General features: G+C 43.0%; 2 protein-coding genes across 3 annotated transcripts in view; one reads left to right on the forward strand and one right to left on the reverse strand.

Annotated features, from left to right (window-relative positions):
• The window catches only part of LOC137878375 (meiosis inhibitor protein 1), a 50,663-nt gene extending 44,324 nt beyond the window's left edge, over positions 1–6,339 (reverse strand). The window contains exons 1-5 of one of the 2 annotated variants that reach the window (XM_068718666.1): positions 6,014–6,339; positions 5,592–5,715; positions 3,706–3,756; positions 1,842–1,915; positions 1,021–1,129 (exon numbers count right to left, since the gene is read on the reverse strand). In XM_068718666.1, the coding sequence (XP_068574767.1) occupies positions 1,021–1,129; positions 1,842–1,915; positions 3,706–3,756; positions 5,592–5,715; positions 6,014–6,157 (502 nt within the window). In that variant the 5' untranslated portion in view covers positions 6,158–6,339. The remainder of the gene's footprint in view (positions 1–1,020; positions 1,130–1,841; positions 1,916–3,705; positions 3,757–5,591; positions 5,716–6,013) is intronic. The other variant, XM_068718665.1, reaches the window with a different exon arrangement.
• Positions 6,340–9,002: 2,663 nt separating this feature from the next.
• On the forward strand, positions 9,003–24,093 carry LOC137878635 (ankyrin repeat and fibronectin type-III domain-containing protein 1). Its single transcript, XM_068719008.1, has 19 exons — positions 9,003–9,166; positions 11,340–11,540; positions 11,846–12,143; positions 12,250–12,450; positions 14,441–14,554; positions 14,869–14,966; positions 15,251–15,341; positions 16,009–16,116; positions 16,763–16,862; positions 17,408–17,537; positions 17,756–17,875; positions 18,129–18,235; positions 18,502–18,616; positions 18,921–19,087; positions 19,511–19,688; positions 19,918–20,080; positions 20,702–20,868; positions 21,210–21,414; positions 22,063–24,093. The coding sequence occupies exons 2-19, from the start codon at positions 11,379–11,381 to the stop codon at positions 22,791–22,793; spliced, it is 3,255 nt and encodes a 1,084-aa protein (XP_068575109.1). The 5' UTR covers positions 9,003–9,166; positions 11,340–11,378; the 3' UTR covers positions 22,794–24,093.
• The last annotated feature ends 618 nt before the right edge of the window (positions 24,094–24,711 follow it).

Here is a 24,711-nt window from a genome sequence, read left to right on the forward strand (position 1 = left end):
ACACACACACACACACACACACACACACACACACGCTTGAGGTTGATTAACGACGCTCATTAAACAGAGAGTAATGGTTCAGGAAGTAGACGTCATACAGGTGACTGTGGCAGAGATTAAACCGGTTCTGGCTCACTACACTGCAGGATTTTACATAAATATAAAGATATAAATATATCCATATATATGGGAAATTTCAAGGGGGAAGGTTGGATGAACATGTATTTGGAACTTTTGTATAATTTTTTTCCCCAACAATAGCTGGCATGGCATCGGCACGGTATCTCAATGCAGCTGCAGCGTAATGGAAAAGGTCACAGCGGCCAGAGAGATTGAATTGGGAGAGTGCAGGGGAAAGGATATGAAAAATACAGTTTGTGACTCTTTCCCCCAAGACCATTTCAAAAGTGGACACGGGACAACTATTTCTATGCATTAGGGATGTAATTGAAAAGGTCAAAATTGAATTGTGAACATCCCTGTGCAGAGAGAACAAAGGATGCTGAAAATTAAATATTCTTTCATATCCTTCTCCTCCATTCAAGTTGAATATATTTCCAGATCGCAGCTTTCAAGGTGACCCAGTGTCGCATTATTTTTTAATCCAATTATTTTAGAAGGCACAGAGAAGACAGACATAACAGGCGCCGCAGCACGCAGAGCCATCTGAGAGCCGACCGATACAAACTCATTTGCAGTTTTAAAACTGACCCATTATCTGTTCTGATCCCAAATGAATAGGGAACTCTCTAAAAATCAATCTCTCAATAACTAAGTTTGTGAATGCATCACCCTTTTGTCCAGTATCAAGAAAAGTAGGCAGAATGCTATGAGCTGCTGACAACATTATAATAGCCTTTGGTGTCTCCTTATCGACTGTAAGTGCTCGTCATAACCATTTACCATGACAACACAGTGCTGTTTGTACACAGTGCCAGTGTATATATATATATATATATATATATATATATATATATATATATATATGTGTGTGGAACTGTGAGATGTGAGGCGTCTCACCATACTGAGTCACCAGACTTTGGGCCACGTTGGGGACTGCTTCCACGAGGTTCCCCAAGAATTTGAAGGTGGGCAGGAAGCCCTTCAAGTGACCGAGCTGGTCACTCAGCTGGACAGGGAACGCACAAAATAAAAATCAACAACAATAGATACACATTACATTACAGTCATTTTTATCCAAAGCGACTTACAATTGAGTATCTATCTACACACCGTAGACGCAGCTACGGGAGACATTTTGGGGTTAAGTGTCTTGCTCAAGGACACATTGACATGAGACTAGTAGAGGCAGGAGCTGGGGATTGAACCTCCGACCCTCTGATTGAAAGGCGGCCCTGCTCTCCACTTAGCCACGGTCACCCCATACACAACAATAGAAAGGAACATGGCACGGGCGCATATACACGATGTAAAGCTTCCCAGCACTTCAGCTATATGTCTTATATAGGTATTATTTTAGCAGCACAGCAGGCAGGAAAATGATTCAACTACAAGTACTGCAACGCCACAATTGATACTCCAGAGCCTCTTACATATTAATCCCTGTAATTCATTGTTTTTCTGCACCTCTGCCTGGTGTTCTACCTCTCTGTCATCATCAGCACACACAGCTTTACTATCATCATGAGGCTTTTCCTGCACACAGGAGCAGCGAGAGGGAGGCGAGCCCGTTCTGTTTACTAAACGAGCCTGGGAGGATATGTCGTGGGTTTCACAAGTGCCGTTAAATATTTGATGATGTTGATGCGTGTTCCGCGTCGGCACGTGTTCGAGGAGCAGGTGTGTTTCTTTATACGTCTGTAAAAATGCGTTTGTCCCACCTGTTTGTGTATCTCATCCAAAACGAAGCGGTACAACAGCTCGCTCTGGAGCTCCAACAGCAGCTGAACCAGCACTGACACACACACACACACACACACACACACACACACACACACACACACACACACACACACAGAGAAACATTCATTAAACTTTGGCATTACAGATTCAAATATTTTTCTTCATTATATTTACATACTGTATATGTTTCCCTGCAAAAAAGGTTAGAACGTTTTAAATCAGGTTCATTTGCGTTATATATAGAACTTATTCTTCTTAATTTCTAGAGAACAAAAGGTAGAAGTTTAGTCTGTGACATTAAGGGTTTTACCATCTATTACAGACATTTCTTAGTAGTATCAAGACCATCAAAAATAAACTGTGGATGTACATTTTTTCCAGGTCCAAGAAACCCACTCGACTGCGTTTGGAAAATTCAAATGTGTACATTTTGAGTGATAAGCACTTTTCATATACTGAACTCTTCATTCTCTTATTGCATACAGTGCAGAGCTATTGGGAATATATATTTGATATGAATACTGACAGTTACCAAGATACAATATGGACATGTTATCAAATCAAATCCGAGATGAAGAGCTTGGATATATGCAATCTGTTCCTTGTCACTTGTTTCCTTGAGTTGAGGCCTCAGCAACATTCGTTTCTGTCTTACATTGTCTATAAACTCTTTTTTGATGACCATCTTGGTGCCTTTACCTTTTTTCCCTCTTTTTAGGATTTCCACTCTGCCTTTGAATCTGAGCAGCTTCATCACAATTGACCTTTGATCTTTAAAATGTTCCCTTGCGATGTACATATTCAACCTTAATTGATTTGGGGTCAAATTCTAATTTGTCAGCCAGCGAATGTTTGACTTTAGATTTGGTGCCTTGCAGTGATTTGCTCCTTTCTTAAGGGACTCTATCAATGATGACGTTGTTCCTCTTTGACTGACTCTCCAGATACCTGCTGGAGACTCATACTGTCACAAAGACAACATGGAGGTTTAATTCTCAGCTCTTATCACATTGGCTGCTTTACATGTACATGACTGCTGCTTAGCTGATGTTAGAAAGGTTCTGGAAGATTCCTGGTTCTCCTCTCTCACACACCCACCCACCCACACACACACACACACACACACACACACACACACACACACACACACACACACACACACAGGACTGAATTATTAATAGGGCTCAAATGAGTTTCACAATGTGTTCTTCACAAATTCTCTGTGCAAAGAGCAAAAACCAGTGTCAAATTTTAAGCACTCTACTTAACTATTACAGCAAAGTGGCCCCTGAGGCATTTTGAGAAAGCTACCATAACATCTCCTAGCGTCGTTTGCACTTTGCAAAAGATTTTTAGCATTTTTGCTGCAGTGAGATAAATCCGACTGGGCGCTAAAGACAGCTAGTTCACTGTGAGTCCAACATTAAGACAAAATCTGCATATAGCAGCCTCAACTGATCAAGCAATACAAAGAGAAAAGATACTGCAAAGTGTAGCAGTGAAAGAATATCAATAAAATGAGGTCAAACCCTTCAAAAACGTTACACTCACAAACTGCTGAGTGAAGTCAATGTGAGATCACCTTAGTAACCGTAACACAGTTCTTGTGGAAGTGTCTTTGAGATAAAAAGTGACTCACAGCCCGTGTGTGTGTGTGTGTGTGTGTGTGTGTGTGTGTGTGTGTGTGTGCACTTTCAGACTGTCTGCATTGTAACAACTACATAAAAAATTCTGAGTTTGTTTGTGAGCAGGGTGTATGGGCGCACACACACACACACACACACACACACACACACACACACACACACACATTATCTGAACCAATAGGAGGCATCTCTTCACCTTGGTCAACCTTCTCCAGAGTGGCGTGGTCCTCCGCGGTGTGAAGCATCCCTAGGGACAGAACAGAAACGACACGCTGGATTCAAAGAGCACACTTCACAAACCCATTGTGATTTTAAGAGGTCTGCCAAAGGTATAATATGAAAAAAGGGAATTAACTAGGTTAAGAAATGGGAGCTTGAAAAAACAGAGGACACCAAGTACAAGGAGATTCATGTTATTGAGGGTTGAGGTCTAATTATTCACACTGTACAGTTTGTACCTGTGAGGAATTCTAAGTTTTAAAGCATTCCTAGTGCTGGATATTATGTGTCACAGTGTGTTTAGGAAGTGTTAAACCAAGGAGTGTGGTCATTGAATGTATATTGAGTGTCTGTGATGGGGGTTTGAGGAATGTCAGAAGGTGTAAATCTGCGGGGGAAGAAGGTAGTTGACGGAGGTGTCTGCCCAGAACAATGGGTCAAGATCCAAGGGGGAGCTTATCAGATTTCAGCCAATCGTGGAGCAGATCGATGGGCTGAGGAATGTGACCCTTGGGAGACAAAGAACTGTAAATCCCAGGAGAGGATCAGACCTTCTCCTGACCATGATGCAGATATACGTATCTGTCTCGTGGCCCGGACAGGGCCTCAGAATCAGACCTTCTCCTGACCATGATGCAGACATGCCTCGTGGCCTGGACAGGGCCTCACTTTCATGAAATGTATATGTTTGTTTTGTTATTAATAGTGTAATTCAGTTTGTAATTGTATAGCTTCTGTTTGTTATTAAATATCTTTTGATTTGATTGTATATCGGAACCAGCTGGTTATTTGATACGACTCTGTTGACGAAAAGTACAGTAGAGAGCGTGAGCTGCGGCCTTCCATAGCGAGAGAGGTAGAATCCCAACATACCCCAATGGAACCTGTGTGACAGTCACAAATCTCCTGCATCCGTAGCGTTAGTTTTGCAGCAAAAAAAACAACGTCATGAAGCAAGTGTGTGAGAAATGCTACAACTGCTATGACTGCATCTGTAAATACTACCCTACCAGCATGCAAAAATGAAATGACAGGCATATCTTATATTGGATTATGCTCTCGTTGGCACATGGTGGTGAAACTCCGTTCAGCAGAACATCCCACAAGCACCGTAATGTCTCTTTACCGTCATGACGGCCGTAGCTTTTACCGACTTACGATTTTGCCCCGCATCCTCTCATTGCTCTAATTTGATTAGAGCTCAAATGGCATAATACCTCACGCTGTAATAACCTGGTGAGATCCAATGAGGAGATAAGTAGCAGCTCCATAAAAACCCACTGTGGTGGTAAAGAATTTTATGAACTAACACACCGGTGCTTCTAACCTGCAGAAAAGTATTTACCACAATACAGGGACAGTAAAGCTACTCTCCCTGTACACAACGCAGGAACTCAGAGGGTAACTGGCTTCACTCGGCAGTTGTCATAATATTGATGACTTTATATACATCCAAGATAGATGGATGAGTGCTGGACCAATTCATTGCTCGCTAAAAGATTCTCATCAATCATTGTATCGTAAGAATGTAATTATTGCATTGGTGTGCAGTTTTTATACTCTACTTAGAGCTTGGTCAGCAGAGAATATTTAGACAGTATTTAGACAGTCAGACAGAAGTCGGTTAAATAATTAAAACTATGCAATTACCAGACAATTTCACATTTGATTTAATCTAGCTGTCATGAAAGAGCAACATAAGTTAAGTACCCGGTACTTAATGAAGGTCCAAGGCTGACCCAGTGGAGGTTACTTTCAAGACAACAGAACAGGTGAGAGATGAAAGCCCAGTGCATCCTAGTCCTTCTTGCTAGTCCAGCCTTCGCATCTTAATTCCATGCTGTATGATTCACTACTTCTCACCCAGTAGAGAAGCTGTAAAACGTAGAGAGACTGTGTTGTCCTGTCGAAAAAGCTCTCTCAGGGCCCCCGGAGAACACTTCAGCACCCCGCTGATGCCAAACAAGGCAAAAGACTTCCTCACCGTCTGGAGCAGGAACAGAGGGAGAGATATGGGAGGGTAAACAAACCCTGTGCATCAAGGGAAATTAACAGGGTAATGTATTTTCCGTGAATATTTTTTGTGATCAATCCTAAAATGTACCTAAGACAGGAAATGCTGGGGGGATAACACACACACAAACACACACACACACACACACACACACGCACACACACACACGCACCTAGCTATAACTTCACAAACACTATCCAGCCATTATATTAATTTTGGTCTAGGAAGGCGCTCATTTTCAAATAAAATAAAACAAGCTAATACTCCTCACCGCTATATCTTCACTTTCCATCATTTCAATGACGCAGGCCACACAGAGCAGCAGCCCGCCCCCCTCTGCAGGCCCCAGGCGGCCGCTCCATTTTGGGTCATGTCGGAAGTGGATCTTGTCATAAACAATATCCGTACTTGACATTTTTTGATCGTTCCACCTGTTGAAACAGAAAAATGCACACTATGGCGTCTGAAATCATGTTTGGCACGTGAATGGAAAGCTAGCTATCCTAGCTACACAGCTCGACTGATTAAAGCGAACCACAACATTAAGCTAACGCTAGCGAATTAGCAGCTTGCATCATGCTCCTCAAAAAACAAACTGTAGGTGTTTTTAAGGAAAACTTTTGAAAAAAAAATGTAGTCTAAGTATTAAAAAAGCTACCACAACAAATACATATATTTCGGTAAACCAACCATTAACTAAACTAAAAAGTTATGTAGCAGATAGAGGTAAATGTCACCACGCAATGATTCTTCAAGCCTCGTGGTCAGGTCGCGTGCTCATGGTGCGTTCCCGACAACCTCGGAGGTCGTAATTTTCCCAGTTGAATTTTCCGAAACTCCAGAACCAGTTGAGATATTTAAGTCGACTTAAATGCGGAACAGTTTTTTTTTGCAAAACTTTATTAAACAATATACTACAATGTAAGTACAAAAACTAATACAATAGCGAGGAATGCACAAGTAATATTACTGATAACATTTTGTACACAAAGTATTCAAGGTCTTTTTACTTCCTGCATTTACTTTTTGTTGTTTGTAAAGGCAAGAAGTGAGGTCAATTCAGTCAAATATAAAGAAATGGGTAAATTAAGAAAATGAACAACACAACTTTCCTGATTCTTATAGAATAACACTGAAATAATAAAGTCCAGTGGTGAACAATTGTAGATAATTATTACAAGCTATTACACCATAATGTCCAGGCATTAAGGAATTGCTAATATAAGTTAGAATACAGTGAAAGTGTTTAAATTTAATCTATGACATTTCATCAAATGTCTTGGCTCTCCATAGTTACATCACACTTGATTGATTCAGATAGGAGTAATCTCAATAAGTATGACTGTTGGCAAAATTCTGCATTTGCCATGTTATCACATTTATATATATATATATATATATATATATATATATATATATATATATATATATATATATATATATATATATATATATTTTTTTTTTTTTTTTTTTTTTTTTTTTTTTTTTTTTTTTTTTTTTTTACCTAAATTGCCTGAACCTAGGTTCCAGGATTCTTCTCAATGGTTTGTTGGTCCACCACTGTTTATACAGTAGTGCTATTAAAAGTGTAAGTGTAACAAAAGCCTCTGAAGTTCAAGGTTATAGGCTCATATCTTATATTTGAGCAGGAGGCATACACTATCTTCAAAATGATGCATCGGCATCAATTTAGCCTCCAAGGAATGTCATTGCTGAATAATATGCCGGGGATATATGGGATGCTTGAGACCGTTCTGCAGTATCACTTAGCAGTGAAGGCCACAATTTGGTTATCGCCATGACAACAAAAGCCTCTCGGCAACTATCTGATGATGGGAGTGTGGGGGCGTGTATCAACCACCACCAACATGTCAATTTATAATCTCTCTCTACTTCTCCTTAAACAGAGTTCACTGCACATCAAAGTAGTGCTTGACACAAAGTGAAGCCAGCCCAGCTCTGCCTCATGAGTGTGAGCTTCTTTGTGACAGTGCGCAAGAGTGTGTGCTCTCATGCAGTCGGGCTAATCTTTCAAAGTGTCTCAGTGTGCAATACGTGTGCGCAGGAAGTGGTCAAAGCCTTGTCTGGCTGACTAAAAAGAGTAGCAGACCTCTGACAAGCAGGTGGAAAATATTTGTTTCCAAAGTCTGCATTTGTGCTTTGACAGGAGCTAAATCCATCCGTCTCAGAGTCGTATTGGCCCCTAAAGGGAGAGGGGAGGAAAAAACAACAGAGAAAGAGACAAAGTGCCTCTCTCACTATTCAGGTGGGAGCCGATGCATATCGGTCAACTTTATTTGACAACTTTTTCACATAAGAGATTTCTTCAGGGGGCCAATAAAGCACAGAGACAAATGGACTTAGCTTCGGTCCAAGAATAAGTGGAGTCCTAACATGCAAGCATCTGCCTCATCACTGCGAGGCCTTTGCTTTTCTTTCATTTCACTTGACATATCTTGAACCACTTCCTGTGTATAACCCCTACACACACACACACACACACACACACACACACACACACACACACACACATAAAGATCAGTAGTGTAAAACAACCATGCAGTAACACATTAAGAGACACCCAGTTACATACAGCAGCCATCACTGGGGGCATTGAGCTATACTCTAAATATAGCCATATACCTTTTTTTTTCCAGTCACCAACCCACACTGTCACACCATCACTCAGTGCTGCCATTATGGTACTGTTTCCAGTGACAACGACATTTACAGGTCACAGCAGCCACAGCAAAGGTAACAATGACAGCTGCTCTTACTGTATCGCTGTGGTAATCCTGTAGGCTACATATTCAACGGCGTTAGAGACTGACAAAATATTGGAGGACTGGGTTCTGCTTGGTAAAATCAAGCTGCTTCACTGCCCAGGCAATAGATGCATTCACTGTGAATATAACAATTACACTACTTAGTCTCTAACTATCATGCATTTTTTTTAAAACATACCAAATATGTAATACTGCCACCATAAAATACTTGTTTTTTGAAGAAACACCAAACAGTCTGAAAATACCACACTAAGAGGCAGCAGTTTTTGAGATATTTAAAAATAAATTTTGGTCTGAGAAACGAATGAGATAAAAGTAGGAAGAGGGCGGGACAAACAAGACGCTCGCGCGTGTCTGTGTCTGTGTGTCTGTGTCTACGTGTGTGTGTGTGTGTGTGTGTGTGTGTGTGTGTGTGTGTGTGTGTGTGTGTGTGTGTGTGTGCAGGAGAAGCGGCAGTCTCAGTCTCTCGGGTGCAACGTTCAGGTGCGCTTCACCCTCAGAGGTGAAAACTCCTGAAGTCCGTACGATGGATTATATCTGACTAACAGAAAGTTATTTCTTTTTTAAAAAAAAGCATGTAGAGGCACCGGGGCAGCGTTGGAGAAAAGGGCCAATTAAAGAGAGAGTAACGTCTTACGGTAAGAAATGAAAACTCAACTACTTTAACTTGTTGTGCAAATTTATAGATTTATGTTGTTTTTCCACGTGGCTTTTTCTGATAGAGATTTCTGTATCAGTCTAGTAGATAGCTACTAGTACTACGATATCCATTTTATCCGTATGATATAACTCTTCTAGGTTTACAAAAACAAAATCTCGTTTAAAAACGCTTCTTGGTCTTTTATAGTTTTGTTGAAACTTTAATTAAAAGTGAAGCAACTTTTAATGATGATTTAGGATGTCATTAATCTGGTATTCTGAAACATTCACTGCCTACTGCCCTGCTGTGTTTTGTTTTATTTAACTATCATACCTTGTAAAACTGGCTTCTTTTGCTGACTTTGCTGCCCCTGAATAATCTATAAAACACATAAGTTAATGTACACAAAATGCATTCTTGGAAACAAAGTTAGATGCTGGGTGATCACCCTTGAAGGTTGGTGTCCTCTGTGGTTTATTTGCACAAATGAATATACTGCCTTACTTCCTGCGGGATTATAAATATTAGTCATCAGATGTTTCCATGCTCAACTTGACAGGAACAGAAAGACTGTTTGCAAACACACAGCATACTTTACTGTCAGTGTGTTACAAATACAATTTGTGTTACAAATACAATTTAAAAAAACAACATCACCACAACCCAAGATACTGAGATGCAACAAAGCCACAATGAATCTATTGTGTGTGTGTGTGTGTGTGTGTGTGTGTGTTCACGACTCAGCATATGTTTGCTTTAAGTTACGCATTCGTCTTCTCCTCCCAGGTGTTTTTGCCTGGTCTTATCTTTGTGCTGCCCCAAAAAAACAAAAAACGAAGGCAAACACTAAAGCTTATCTCCTCTCTCAACTGCTCCATCAGCACTTTCCACAACTGATGCAAGACACAACAAAGAAACAGGGGAAAACTGTACCAATAACAGTGACTGCAGCCATATACAATAAGCCAGCATCCCCTCATGCAGGCAGTGCGGGTACTGTACACACCGGTGAGCCCCACAGTGAGGTAGCAGGTACAATGGCAATGTGGCGTCAATGGGGCCAGAGCCCTCAATTCTGTCCTCACATAGCACCAACCGGGGGAGTATTCGCTTTCACACAAGGACAGTGGACTACTCAGCACATCAGGACTTGACTTGACGGAGGTTAAACAAAACAAAAAAGACTCTGAAATTTGAGTCTTTCTTTTTGGATGGGAAAGTGGTGAGGAGGGATGACAGAGAGGATAGAGTTTGAATATCTCCCCTTTTTCCAAAGATGCTCCTCAGATCTGCCTGCTCGGGGCATCGGGGTAAACCGAACAGACGTGAAAGTCCCGCCAAACTGCAAAAAAGAGAGATGAGAGAAAGCAGATGAAGAGAAAGACAGTGACAAATGTAAGAAAGACGTGATGATTGAAGATGAGAGGAGGGGTGGGGTTGGGGGAGTGTATGCCAGACCACTTTTGATCCAATTGTTGGGGGAGCAAAAAGACAGATTTTCAGGCTCAAAAGTGACTGATTGTAATGATGAAAGCGCGATGGATTTGATAATGAACCATCATTACTGCGGTGACGATGTTGGATTTGTATCTTCAAGCTGATGCTACGAGGAGATTCATATTTATTATGAGGAGAGAATTTTTGGCTCCCCTACTTGAGATTGCTTTTCTTCAGTTAATTGGATTGATGGGTCGGTTGCTTTGTGCGCCGAGAGACTCCATTCTGAGCGAATAAAACCCGTGTCGCATAATAGAGAGTAAGAGAGGGAACAAAAGGGAGAATAGTGAGAGGCACAAAGACAAATGCTGCGAGGCATTTTCTCATCTGCTGTGTTCGGGCATTGTAACTTTTATCCATTTATCCACCTACACAGCAGCACTACTCAGCTCAGCCTAGACTCAACTGCAGAGGAATCTGTGTGAGCCTGATTGTATATTCTGCTTTCTCAATTCATTCCCCACCATGCACTCCTCCAGGTTTCTGATGACTTTCACCTTTTCTCATAGTCTCCTCTTTCTCCCCCATGTTGTCATTTTTTTGTAATCCGTTTCAAATGCCACTTGTCTCATTCCATCTTCCCTCTATGGCTCCTAGGTTGGGGGGTCCTAATCTTACCCTCCATCAACTAATCTATCCCTCATTATTTCTCCTTCTGTCTTCCTTCTCCTCAGCTACCTCCTGACTCCCTGTTCTCCCCCTCCTCTCATGCCATGTCAGTGTCCATGAACAACTCACTCCAGCGCCGGCGCTCTCTCGGCCCCGTCTCGCCCAAACGCATCTACAGAAACCTGTCCGTCAGACTGAGGGGTGGAGAGTCATCTGTTGGCAAGGAGATGGACACACCCAAACACCTGAGCAAGTCTGCAGATGTTGTAAGATATTATAAGAAACTTTTTCCCGGCCTCTGGCAGGTTGTCTTCATTTAAAAATTACGCGATCTTATTTTGACATTACATGCTGACTCTGTGTAACTGTGAATACATTATCCCAGGCGAGACTGCTGCTTTGATTTATGATTTGATTTATGTGTCCTCTGTTGCATCCGCCCGTTGCCTCTTTCCAACTCCCTTCACTGTATCTCATGAAATAAATCTCTCGTTCGATATGACTTCTCTCCTTCCGTCTCGCTCCCTCACCCGCCTACCGGCTGTTGACCCTTCACCCTGCTCCCCATTAGTACCAGACCCTGTGGGAGGCAGTGGAAAATGAGGACACTTTGGCTGTACAAAGCCTGCTGTCCCGAGACCACACCAACTGTGGAGGAGGAGGAGGAGGAGGAGGAGGAGGAGGAGGAGGAGGAAGCAGCATGAGGGAGCGAGGAGAGAAGAAAGAGAAGGACTGGGAGAGGGAGAGGGAGAAGGGGGTGAACAGGGTGAGCGACCAGGGCCTGGTCCCCCTGGACGTGGCTGCCCTTACCCACAATTCCCCTCTGCTCCATGTGTTGACAAAGGCGGGGGCCAGACATAACCCTGTTTGTAAGTCTCATGCTTTTGAAATATCATGGACATTCTGTTGGAAGTGGATGGGTGTAATTCAATGCAAATCCTATTCACGCTCCCTCTCGTCTGCGTTTCCGCTCAGTGTGCGAACCAGCAGAGTGGGCCCTTAAGCTGGATGCTCTGGTGGCACTGGCGGGCAAACGGGTGGAGGAGAGGAAGGGTGAGCTGCTGAAGAAGGCGGGGGCAGGGCCTCAGGCACAGGCCGAAGTCCACAGACACATCCGCCTCTGGAGCCTCCGGCTGCAGCTGTACTGCCGCATGAGACGGAACTTCCAAAACACAGGTCAGTGGTCCTGGGTCAGCTTGTGGCATTTCATAAAGTACAGCTTTGGACACAAACTAGGTCACATGCCTATTTCTTAGGTCTTTTCAGTCCCCTCTAGCTAGAGATACTGGTATTCTTGCTCCCCCCCTGCCCTCTTAAAACTCAATCTCAACAAGGTAGAGCTACTTTGTTTCCAACTTTCCTCTACATACACTCCCCTCATCACTTCTAGCTGACGACAACACCGCAGTGATCAGGTATTCAGCCCTGTACCTCTCGCTTCAGTTTGACTGATTTCCTGTCTGGACTCTTGTGACGCCTAGCTGGCCTCTAGAAAGTCACTCCAACCCCTCTCAACTATTCCAAACTTCAACAGACTGCCTTGTCATCAACCTTTCCAAATTGAAACCTTGGTGCCGGTGGATGCACACGTAGAAATCCACACTCTGCCTTGAATACCTTCAAGGCTTTTAGTTTATTTTCCTCTTCTCTTTTCTTTCCCTGCACCGCGCTGCTCAAGTCGTCTTTCTCCTGGCTTTCCATCGCTTCAAGCTCTCATGTTTTTTTGAATTATAGGATGATATCCCCTCTGCGCCTACTTAAATGACTCTGAATAAATGTTTCTCCTTAGCTCTCATTTCGTTTATCTCTCAAACACTTTTAGTTCTCCTCCCCGACTGTTTTATGATCACGGTGTTATTGTAAGGGCAATAAGGCACCGACTTTCATTCTTGGTGCACTGAAATTAATAATACTTTCTGGATAAGAGTGTCAGCTAAAAGCTTAAAATGTAAAATATAAATGTGTTTACAACCACATGTGATCACACAGCAGGAATTCATGTTTAGCTGGGCTGGTGCCGGGGTTACGGTCGTTATAGTGGTATTGAGATAGTTTGCCCGTAGGGAGACACGCACTGCTCACTGGCTCTATTCACGGGCAAGCAGGTCAGAGTGCAGGCTCAGCAACATATCAGCTCCCACAGAGCTGGTGGAGACTCATTGTCTTGGGGCAACACACAGCTATGAGGGGGAGAAGCTGTACATTTTACGAGCAACACTGGTTGATTAGGTGGAGGGCCGGGACACAGAGGTCCAACCTCCTCACTCATGCGAGAGGGTTTAAGGCTGTCCTGCTGTCAAATCGTCATGTGTTTGAGGGCTCTCTCGCAGACATTTTGGGCCCTAAGTCAGAATTTAAATGCAGGCTTTGCCCAAGGGAATTACCCACAATTCATAGCAATGTGACGTTAAACACGGGGTGACCAGTGGAAGCATGGAGACGTAAAAAAAAAGGTAAAAAAGAGGACGGCACATGGGTGTTCAGCCTGATTTACTCAGAAACATTAAGGAGTAAAAATGGAACATAAAAGCACATGAAATCAGAAGAATGGAAGCAGAGATTATGTTACACAGATTTATTTAACAAACATTTAATTTTGTCATTGAAGCCGTTTTGACAAAAACGAGTAAATGGATTACTTGAAATTACCTCTCATCTCGTGAGGAGAGAGCCTGGAAGATGTTCAACTCAGGGAAAGTTAAAATAAATACCCACAGTTGTAGTTAATATTTTCTTACGTTGTCATGGTAACATGTTATGTTGCAGCAAAGTGCCGTCCCATTCTTATCTACACCAGTTTAAGCCCTCACAGTCTCTCACACTCAGCTATTTCCCAAGTGACGTCAGTAAGTCCCTGAGGGTTGGGGGTTTAAGGCCTTAGGGGGGACGTTGGGATTGAGCCAGAGAATCTTTTCCAAAATACAAAAATGATTTATTCATCTGTGGCTGTCCTTTGAGAGTTAGCTGTTCTGGAGCCACATGTGTGTGATGGTCAAAAACACACATATCAATCAACCAATCAATACCATTAGCACACAATATATATATATATATATATATATATATATATATATATATAATGTGGTTGTTGTATTTTGATTCATTTAGTCTCAGAGCTAAGACGTGCTCCTTTTGAACAGTGGTCTGTCTAAATGTTTTACACCAGAGCTCCCCGGGCCTCCCAGCCATGTGTCCATACTGGTGACCAGCACATCCTCTCTGTTTGTGACAATCAAAGAGCCAGAAGGTCACACCATCGGTCTCATCACCCGCTACAGAGGTAGGTGGTGCACAACAAGACCTTAATATATTATAGATGAAGAGGGACCGGATGGTTAAATAAATACAATCACACATCATTTAGGGGGTGAAGGGTAAAAAAGCCTCGTAGTCGTAGAGCTCACTTGCCTTCTCTGTTTTTGCTACTTGGCTTCACAGCTGCATAAGATTCATACATTGCAGCCAGGGGTAGATTAAGCTCAGGTATGAGCAAGTTCCCAAAACTGTAAACACTCAAATCCTTAGTTCTCCCCTATGGGGGCTTTGAGCAAAGCCAGAGAATAATCTGTCAGTGAGATTGTTTTGTGTTCACAGTGGAATGGAGCACCTCAGCCAGCTTCAAACGCATCCTCGGCTCAGCCCAAGTCTCGGAGACCAAGAACCCATCCTACAGCATCAAGGGACTCACAGCAGTAAGTCAGACAGTGTTCTTAGCACACGCTGAAAATAGTTTAGGGACATGCAATCACGCATTTGCTACAGATCTACACCCAGACTGTGTTTATTGGCCCCAAATCATCATGGACTGTGCTGAACCACTTCCCCTAAGAGAGCACTCATCCCACTCGGCTGCCTTACTGAACCAGATGAATTAATAATGACAGCAGTATGTGATTCCTTTGCCTCGGAATAAACGATTTTATAAGGTTAACACGCACGGTGATAATTTGGCGGTCTGGTGCTTCTCCAAATCTAGGGAGCGCATTACTTCGTGAGAGTGAGCTGCTACAACGTGAAAGGATGGGGGCCGCCTCAGTGCTCCACTCCGGTCAGCGCCGCCCCCTCCAGTGAGTATGCTGAACTGCTAACTTTGATGAATGCGGATTTAGCGCCCCGAAGGAGCTCCATTCTTTTCCTCTCTGTCCTCGAGTAATGAAATTAGTTGGCTGACGTCAAGCTTGATGTGAAAAAAGTGGATTCCACTCATGGCTGGCAGATTAATGAAATATAAAAAACGTGGAATTAAAGATGTCAGTGCGAGTCAATGGGCCTTGTACTTGTGCTTTGAGTTTGAATTGGCCTCGTAACCTCTCTTGCATGCCATCTTCTCTCTCTCTCTCACACTGCATTACTCACTGTTACTTTCCACTTCATACTGTGAAAGGAAACTTGCCACACAAAGGGAAAAATATTCATACAAATGCAAATATAAAGTCAGAGTACAACCAAAGCAGTGATACTCAACATGTTGCAGTGTCAGTTAGGTAACACAATTTGACTTGAACATCAATTCTAACTTTTACGGAGACGTCAGCAGCCTGGAATGACTCAGCATTTAAACAAGTCCCGGCACACAGATTGTCTCTCACGCATTCGCTCTCCTAATCACAAAGATCGAAAAAAAGAGAAAGAAATCAGCCCTCAGGATTCTCTTGCAAATGAGTTCTTGATGTCTTTAATGATTATTCCCTGATTGCATAAAACCTGAAAGTTTCTCTCTTTCTTCCTGTGCAGGTTGGAGAGAGTGCATCGGCGTGAAGTCACAGTTCAGAAATCACGAGGGCCTTGTGAGGAAACTGCTGGAAGACGCCAAAGAACCACATTACAGAGGATTCTGCATAGGTAACACACGGGTCTTTGCATATGCAGCTGCTGTGAAGCAAGCCTATAGGAGTTCATATATGAAACTAGATGTATTCATCACCACTGTTTCACAATGAAAAGAAAAGAAAATAACATTGTTGGCCCATTTGCATGTTATAATTTATACACGTTAAGCATTAAATGGTAGCAAAGTCCCAATTTTCTTCCATTATTTTGGACAAAATTATGGAAATTATGGATTATGTACTAAAAAACATCTCTCCTCCCAGTGTGACAGCATGTTTGTCGTTTTCCCAATCTGAGACTTGCAATCCGAATTTCTTGTATTTTTCAAGATTCATGGTAGTTTGACCTTGTTTTCTGCTGTACTTGTATTAATTAAGAGATTTTGTGTGTGAGAAAACATAATGAACACAGAGAACATCAAACATTTATTGTTATGATGTTTCGTAAGGACCTGAACTGCTGACTTTACAGAATTGTATTCTTATTCTACACCATTTTACATCAGCAGCATGCACTGCATCAACCATTCTCATTGCAGAGGACATCGTCTCCCCACCCTCACCCATTCAAATATTGTTGTGCGTGCGCAGTGAAAGTGCTTTGGCAGATAAAAAGTGAGACTCATCCTGACTCATCCTCCCTCTGCTCCGCTCCACAGAGAGCTCTAAGCCCCAGAGTCCCAGCAAGCGGCTGTCTGTGTCTCGAGGCATCAAACAACTGTTCCAGTCCGCCACCAAGTTTGTTCGTCTCCTGCAGAGGTAGCGCTCCATTTGTCTCACCCGTCCCACTGAGCCTTGAGGGTATGGGGAGTAACGGATGAAATGTGTTGCGACCACAACAGTGTAGAATACAAAGTCCAAACTGCTACCTGTTACGGTCATTAAGGAGAACAGCAGTCACATTAAAGCTGCAGTAGCCTCAAGATTAGTGAAGTGGTACTTTCAACGGGGCGATGTTTGAAATCACTCAACTGTGGGAAGTGGCAGCTCAAGGCTTCAGCTGCCACAAGTGTTAAGTAGACCGCATTCACTACATTAGATGGCAGTGGATAAACAGGGCAAGTAGGAAAGAGTAATTGCAAGGCTAGGAAGCCCAGCGTGGCTTTTAAAAAGCGGATTAACACAGCATAGATCATTTGAAAGGTGGTGGTTTAAAGGAAAATGCTTTTTTGAATGAAGACACAAACATCTGCATAAGTTGCCATGAGTTGAAGTGTCCCTTACAGTCGACAGTGATGACAGATCGCCGTATTTAGAAAAACATGTTTCCTACCTTCATTTGGTCTGTCTTTGCATTGTTTCAGGGGCGTGTACTTGGCTACTGTGTTCTACCACAAGGAAAACATCCTGGTGACGGCTGAAGATCAAATCCCACTGGTGGAGATCCAGTGCTGCTCCACCTCCATCACCCAAGACTTTCTTTGGTTTGCCAAGGTAAACCAAAGAAGAACACATGTACACGTTAATTCAACACGTACCGACATAAACGCTCTTTTGAATCCATTTGTAACACGATTAATCCACATTTACTCAGTGGATTGTTTCTCCATCGTCTCATTTATCAATTCTACAGATGTAATTATTCAGAATGAGGGCTGTGGAATTTTCTGTGTGAATCGCAGTTGAAAAATGTATGTATTTTTTCCTTGTAGTTGTCCTGTGCATGGCAACAAGTGCCCTGGCTCCAGCAGGCCCTTTCCTCCGCTCATTCATCTTCCTCCTCCCTCCTTCAGAACAGGCACAACATCTTAAGAGCCGTTTCCCAGCTGCAGGTAGGAAGTTAAGCCGCATACTCACAGCACGATGAGAGGCATCCAAATGGGTTAATTGCTATTTAAATTACCTCCTAATATCTCTCCTTTGTCATGCTCTTAGTGCTTTTCTCTCTGGTGCCTCGCTTCCCTATCTCAGGCTGCATACCTGTAGCCCCAGAACTTGTGTGTTTCACTGCGTTAATCCCCAACATGCTCACATTTATTCATCTGCATGTTTCTGTTTTACACCTCAACGTCTCTCTGCCGTCAGTCTTCCCTGGGGACAATGGACCTGGGCCAGGTGTACTACGAACCTCTGAAAGACCGGCAGGGCAACGTCTTACTGGTGACTCTGAAGGAGTTCCCGAACACTCCCAGGTGAGAAAGCGTCCTTTGTTTCATCCTGTTAATCCAATGAAACAAAGCAAATCTGAATCTCCTTTGGGAGATGAGATCCTAATCGGACAACAGGCTGGGCTCGCTTGGCACAAACACAGAATGAGGTTTTCAAGATATCCAGCCTCTCTGTTGGTTTTTGGTGTCACACTGGCTTTGTTACACCAACATGAACTAATCATTCTTTCATTGGTGGTTCCATGTGGTTGCATTTCATTTGAACGATTTGTTGTGTGCGCCTCTCAAAGCCCTCCAGACCCTCCGCTCCACTGGATGCCCCTGGCTCGTCTGGAGAAGAACCGCAGCAGAACTCCTCTGCTGCCTGAGCCCACCGCCATGGACATGCTCTACGATCAGCTCAGGGTGAGCCTGGCTTTGTGTAAAAGGGAGGCACACAGAAAAGGGTCTAATATGGAGCAGTGGCTACATGTAACAGAATGTAATGAGCACTGAGTGCGTAGTGTTCGAGTGCATCGACTTTCCTGATTTGATCATTGAGCCGTGGTTTTCTCTCTTGTGCCACTCAGCCCTGAAAAATGCAATGGAATTAATTCAGCAAAGCCCAAAACTAAATTAGACACGCCAAATGAAACCGCATCTGAACACATTACCCCATTAACATCTCTTAAAATCCCTAACCCCGCACCGGCTTCTCTCTGTTGTCCAGGAGAAACTAGCCCTCCACAGGCACAGCATTCAGTGCGCCAAGCCGGGCCTGTACGTCGGCATCCTGAAACTGTGCAGCTCAGTGGAACAGATCAGGGTCCTGGTGCCCCAGAGGCTGCCCAATGTGCTCTGCCACACACGGGTCCGACACAATGCCCACGTCTCCAGGTAATGCAGTCTGAACATGTGTGTAACTGTGCCAGGACCACGTTGTAGCTTTAACAAGCTGTTGTTGAGCATTTTCCAAAGCATACCATGCCACAGATGCTGCTTTAAAAAAGGACATTCTAAATGTGGTAGTTCCTGGCATAGAAGGGATGCTATTTGGCTGCAAACTCCCATTTCTTGGATGTTGGACTTTCCCAGTAGGTCTACACTAACAATGCAGCTGCTCTGTGCCTGCATCACCTTACATTATATTAAAATCAATCCAGAAACGTGACAAAATGCTTTGGGGAAAGGCTCTGCCTGAACATAAAGTCAAAGCAATTAGTCGTTAATGGGCCACAACATGCAAAACTATCCAATCCTATATACTTATTACACCTTTTACAGTAATGTCGTGCTAACTGCGTGCTCATTGTGCGACAGAGAGGAGTGGGCATGGCTTCAGAGTCATGTTTACACCACAGCCAACGGCAGCGTTCCAAACCTGTTGAGCGGCGAGGACGAGAGCGCCATGGAGAGCAGCGGGCTGGCGGAGTTCATCATGTCTCTGAGAGCGGCCGTCGCACACCTCCTGACAAAGCTCAACATCCCCCTCTACAGGGTAAAAAAAGGCTTTCTGACGCTCTCCTTTCTGAAGAATTGTGGTCTTAATCGTTTAGAACGGAGAGGATAATTCTGAGCCACTTTGGTTTGTCTGTGTTTATAGTATTTTATCATTAGGATTAGGATCATTGGATTGGTTTCTGGGTAAATGCAGGCATAATGAAGTCCAGTTCAACATGAAAAGGTTTTCACAAACATTCAGACATTTTTGTGTGTGTCTGTGACAGGCCTATCAGTACGGCGTGTACACCCGGGAGCTGCTGCAGTTTGGAGACAAGCTGTCCATGCTGCTGCTGCTGCCTCCCAGTGAGGACTTCAGCTCCAGCTACTGGCCTCTGGTGGGGACCAAAGAGCCCGGTCTCACCATGCCCCTGCAGATCTTTGAGCTGGGTAGGTGGAGAACTATAGCTGTCCATAGATACGGGATCTCTCTCACAATAGTAGCACAGTGTTATTAAGCATTGTGCTGAGAGAGAGCGCCCACAATAAGGCAGGGGAGTGAGGCTGAAAAATGAAAACAACAACTGTGATTCATCAAACCGGGACCCCTGTGGACCTTGAGGATATAATAAAATAACTGGCAGGATAACCTTCATTTTCAGCTTATAGTCCAGGGACATTTGAGTGAACAAAAATAGCAGCACCACATAAGAACAAAGTGACAGAAGTCATTTTGTTTCTTTAAGATCAATATGTTGTTTCATCTTCTATGGAACTAAAGTAAAGAATTTTAGATAACCCATGAAATGCACTTCAAGCTTTGCCACTTTGACTGGAAAGTATAATATGCCTGTTGGTCTTTTGAAGATGAGTCTTTTGTTTTTCCTCATCTAATTAGTCCTTTGATCCTCCTTTTCATCCATACTTTAGAGTTTATTTCGTTTCTTTCCTCTTGACCCTTTTTGAAAAATTCCCACGCTAAAGGTTTGATAAAGAGCACTAATGAGTTCTGAGGCTTTTTTTCTCTCTGTAGTGATTTGTTTTTCCCTCTCAACTCTGCCTCATCACCAGTTCACTTCTGGACCTATGAACGAGACTTCCTGTCCCAGTACTGCCAGGCCTGGGTGGGGCTGGAGCTGGACTCTCATCTGGCCCAGCAGGCTCTGCGGGAGGCGCTGGACACCAAGGAGGTGCAGGAGGCCCGAGAGCGCCTGAACCACATCACGGAGCTTTCCCATGTAAGATCGTCAACTTGTGAAACATGCAGTACAGGACGGGACAACGTACTGATCCACCGGGGTTGTCTCAAAGTTTAAAAATGTTGTCTGCTTTTCCTTTTATACATCTCTTCTTCTGTGATTAATATGGGCTTAATGAGGGAAATTAATAGGAAATGAGGGATTTTACTCGACCCATCAATGTTTTTGATTAAGTTAGCAGCCCAAATATATTATATTTTGACAATGTCCCTTAATTTGTCCTACTATAAAAAGGGATGACTAAATGTGATTTTGGTTGTACTTTAGCTAATTCAACTGTTCCCGTGTCTCTATTGCACGTTATTCACCCGTTTCCTCAGCGTCTGGATGTGGTGTGGAGGGATGCCCGCTGGATTATGGACTGTCTGCAGTGCGTTCGGTCCAAGCAGTGGGTTGGGGCGGTGCCTCTTGGCCTGGTGATGGGAGGAGAGCCGCCGCCATGTCCTGATGGTGAGGAAGAGGAGGAGAGCTTGACTGTCAGACTGACGTGGCCCCATCGCATACAGGCACAGAGACTCATTGCAGGTAAAACAATGACACGCGCGTGTGTGTGTGTGTGTGTGTGTGTGTGTGTGTGTGTGTGTGTGTGTGTGTGTGTGTGTGTGTGTGTGTGTGTGTGTGTGTGTAGATAAGCACGTATCAAATGATATTCTAGCACCACTGTCAGGACTGAGACAGTCAAAGAAATAAAGTACAAGGTTATAATTGTAGCTAAATAAGACATACAGTATGTGTACTCAGTTACCACGTTTCAACTACATGGTCGCCATTGTAGGTTTATTTTGTGTAAATACACACTCTTTAAACCTGCAATTATTGTCAACAGTTCCATAGATATTACATGTCATGGCGCATCACAGGGAGACTGTTTACTAAAAATAAAATAATGTATAAGGGATACTATGTTTACGTCAGATAAAACTGCTTTGATGTAGCTATATGAATTGATTTTAGTTTAGCGTGTTAGCTTCTATATTAATTGATTTTAGTTTAGCGTGTTAGCTTCTATATTAATTCATTTTAGTTTAGCGTGTTAGCTTCTATATTAATTCATTTTAGTTTAGCGTGTTAGCTGCAAAATGAATTTCTTTAACTTGCTTCAGATTGAATGCTGCTGTAATTTGAGGATTAAGATTTTCATTTTCATTCTTCTTTCTTCCATTTCCCTTCCAGAGTCTTTAGTTTGTGGGACTCCATCAAACGTGGTATCTGCTGAGGTCGCCACTCCGTCAGGAATCATGGTTGTCCCCGAAGAGGCCACGCTGTTGATGGAGGGTGTCGCCAAGGGAGGATACCCTGTAGACATCACCGCCCAATCGACTGTAGACTTGACAAGCCTCGGCCAGTCAGAATTAGGATGTGCCTGCGCTTTATTGGAATCTGGACTAGAGCCTGGTGCTGTCGCACAGTTTGAAGTGGGCTACACAGTTTTGGAAACACAGGAGTCCTACAGCGAGGAGCAGGACTTTCCTCCCAGCATCACTGAGGTAATCCAGCCAATGGAGATGGCAGAGTTGGTGGACATCCTGCCTACGCTCAGTCTTATTGAGGAGGAGACCCCCAGTGGCCCGTCCACACCGTCAGTATTGGATATGCTGGAGAGCTTCGGATTGGGGATTAGTGAAAGCAACACCTTCTTTGACTTTGAGATTTCCGCCGGTGGTGTGTCACAGCCCAGCCTGCTCTGTAACAGCAGCAGCAGTAGTGTAAATGAGACTCACTGTGATAACACAGACACGTCTGCCTCCCATGCCACAGTGAATGCCACAGGCAGTGACGTGCCTGGTTTGAGCTGGGATTTCTCTCCAGGGGATACAGAGACTCTGCAGGTTCCCAACAAAGGAGCGAGCTTTCCATTGAGAAACCAGGTGGAGTGGGACAGACCAACTGACAGTTCATCCTGATATAAACTCAAGCACCAGCCTTCTTCGACTTTGTATCAACTCAAAACCAAATCAGTGGGCTGCAGCCCAGTGGATTTACGGACAGAAAATCCTGGTTAGACTTTTTTTTTTGGCTTGGAAATGTAATTTTTACTTTGCGTGGCCAACTGCCCAGTTAACATTAACTGATGTGGAGGAAAATTCAAACGACATCTAGATACGACTTCATCTAACACGAGTTATGTTATTTGCACATTTCTGGCCCTGTGGTTCGTCTTTTCTAATGTTCATTAGAGCTCATTATGTGCAAAAACTAAGCTGTAGTAGTAGTTTTTATGACTTGAAACTCCATCACTCACTACAGCATAAAGCAACATCACTGCTTGATGGAGCGAGTAACCAAACTCATTAGATGCATACAACTCAGTAAAACGGATGTGCAGTCTATAAAACGCTGTTATATTTAATATGTAATTGAATCGTTTCTTTTTGGTTTACCTGTGTGCACTTTTGGCATAACAAAACAGTAGCAAGATTTATAATCCTGTTGATTTTACATTAACTGCCGTCGGTCCTACCAGTTCGCCAGTTCTGAAGTTCCACCTCAAGCTGAAGCCTCGATATCGAATGAGAGAAGACAAGAAAGAAAAGTCAGAGACAAAACGCGGGTGCTGCAAGAAACCTCAAGACGTCAACTGACAGTTGTGAGAGGGACGTAGAAGATGATTGTTTTCTTCTGTTTCTTCTTTGTTGTCCTTCACTACAAAGGCCTATTCAGAGATTTTCAAAAGTACTCATAAGTTTCCATTATTTGCCTACTATGTAGCATACACAGTGCAACAAATGTTGTCTGGCTGTCAGTTTGAAAAGGACAATGCAAAACATTCAAATTCACCCATTCATGTCAGTTCTTTTTTTTGCTTTGGAGGAAATTTGGCCTTACATTGTTGCCTCTTTATTTCCCGGATCTTTACCTCCTCCTGCTTGCGAGGAAACATGCAGACTTCACAAATGTTTTTAGAAGGTTGGGAATTGGTCATTTTTTTTCTGGTTGAACCTCTGCTATTGTTTCTTTACTGCAGAGCAGGCATCCTGAAAATACAAGAACAGAGTACAGTTGAAAAGAACGGGATAGCTTTTCCATGCAGCTCAGTGCCTTTAAACAAAAGTCCACAAATGGTTATTTTTTAATTAGGGGTCATTATATTTGGTAGGAATAAGATAAATACATCATGAATGGTCATTATGTATTAAACTGTTAAGTGTGTTGAAACAGCCCAAACTATTGTTGTTAAAAATCCTATTAAATACTGCCTGCGATCACAAACTGCTTCAGCATTCCATGTTTCATTTCCTAAACTTCTTCTATTTCTTGTGTAAAAAAAGAAGGGAATAATTCAAAGTCTACACCTTTTCAGCAGCACATGTTAAGGCCCTGCTGGCACAGGAAGCACTTTAACAGGTGTTTTTACTTGTTCTTCCTAATTAGCTGTCTTCTTCCCGTGGGCGTGTCCAGAATGTGTTTGATTGACATCCTCTCCCTCCCCAGTTGCACTAGTTAAGGCCAGACAACTCATTGTTACTGGTACTTTAATTAATGACCACATTTAAATTCATCATAGCGCTCTGTAACTGTCACATTAATCACATCTCATCCTTGTGATAAAGCGAAAATATGGAGACATGTTTTGAAGATGTTTGTTTTTTAATCTAGCTGAACAATCTGTGGAGGGTCTTCTCCCTGCTGTGTTAGTAATTAGTGGACTAAACCAAGTAGATACACGTAATAGCATTTATGTGAAAAATTCAATTTCTAATTAGCTTAGTGCCAGCTCTTCAACATCAAACAGTCACTGATGAGGAGATCGAAATCATTTTTTTCTCTCTAAAATGAACAGCCACAGGTTCAGTCTTCCCATTATAATTATTATTACTCATC

This window comes from Cebidichthys violaceus, unplaced genomic scaffold (assembly GCF_023349555.1).
Source record: "Cebidichthys violaceus isolate CVI_PGR_0920_01 unplaced genomic scaffold, fCebVio1.0.p SCAF_23, whole genome shotgun sequence".
Taxonomy (NCBI): domain Eukaryota; kingdom Metazoa; phylum Chordata; class Actinopteri; order Perciformes; family Stichaeidae; genus Cebidichthys; species Cebidichthys violaceus.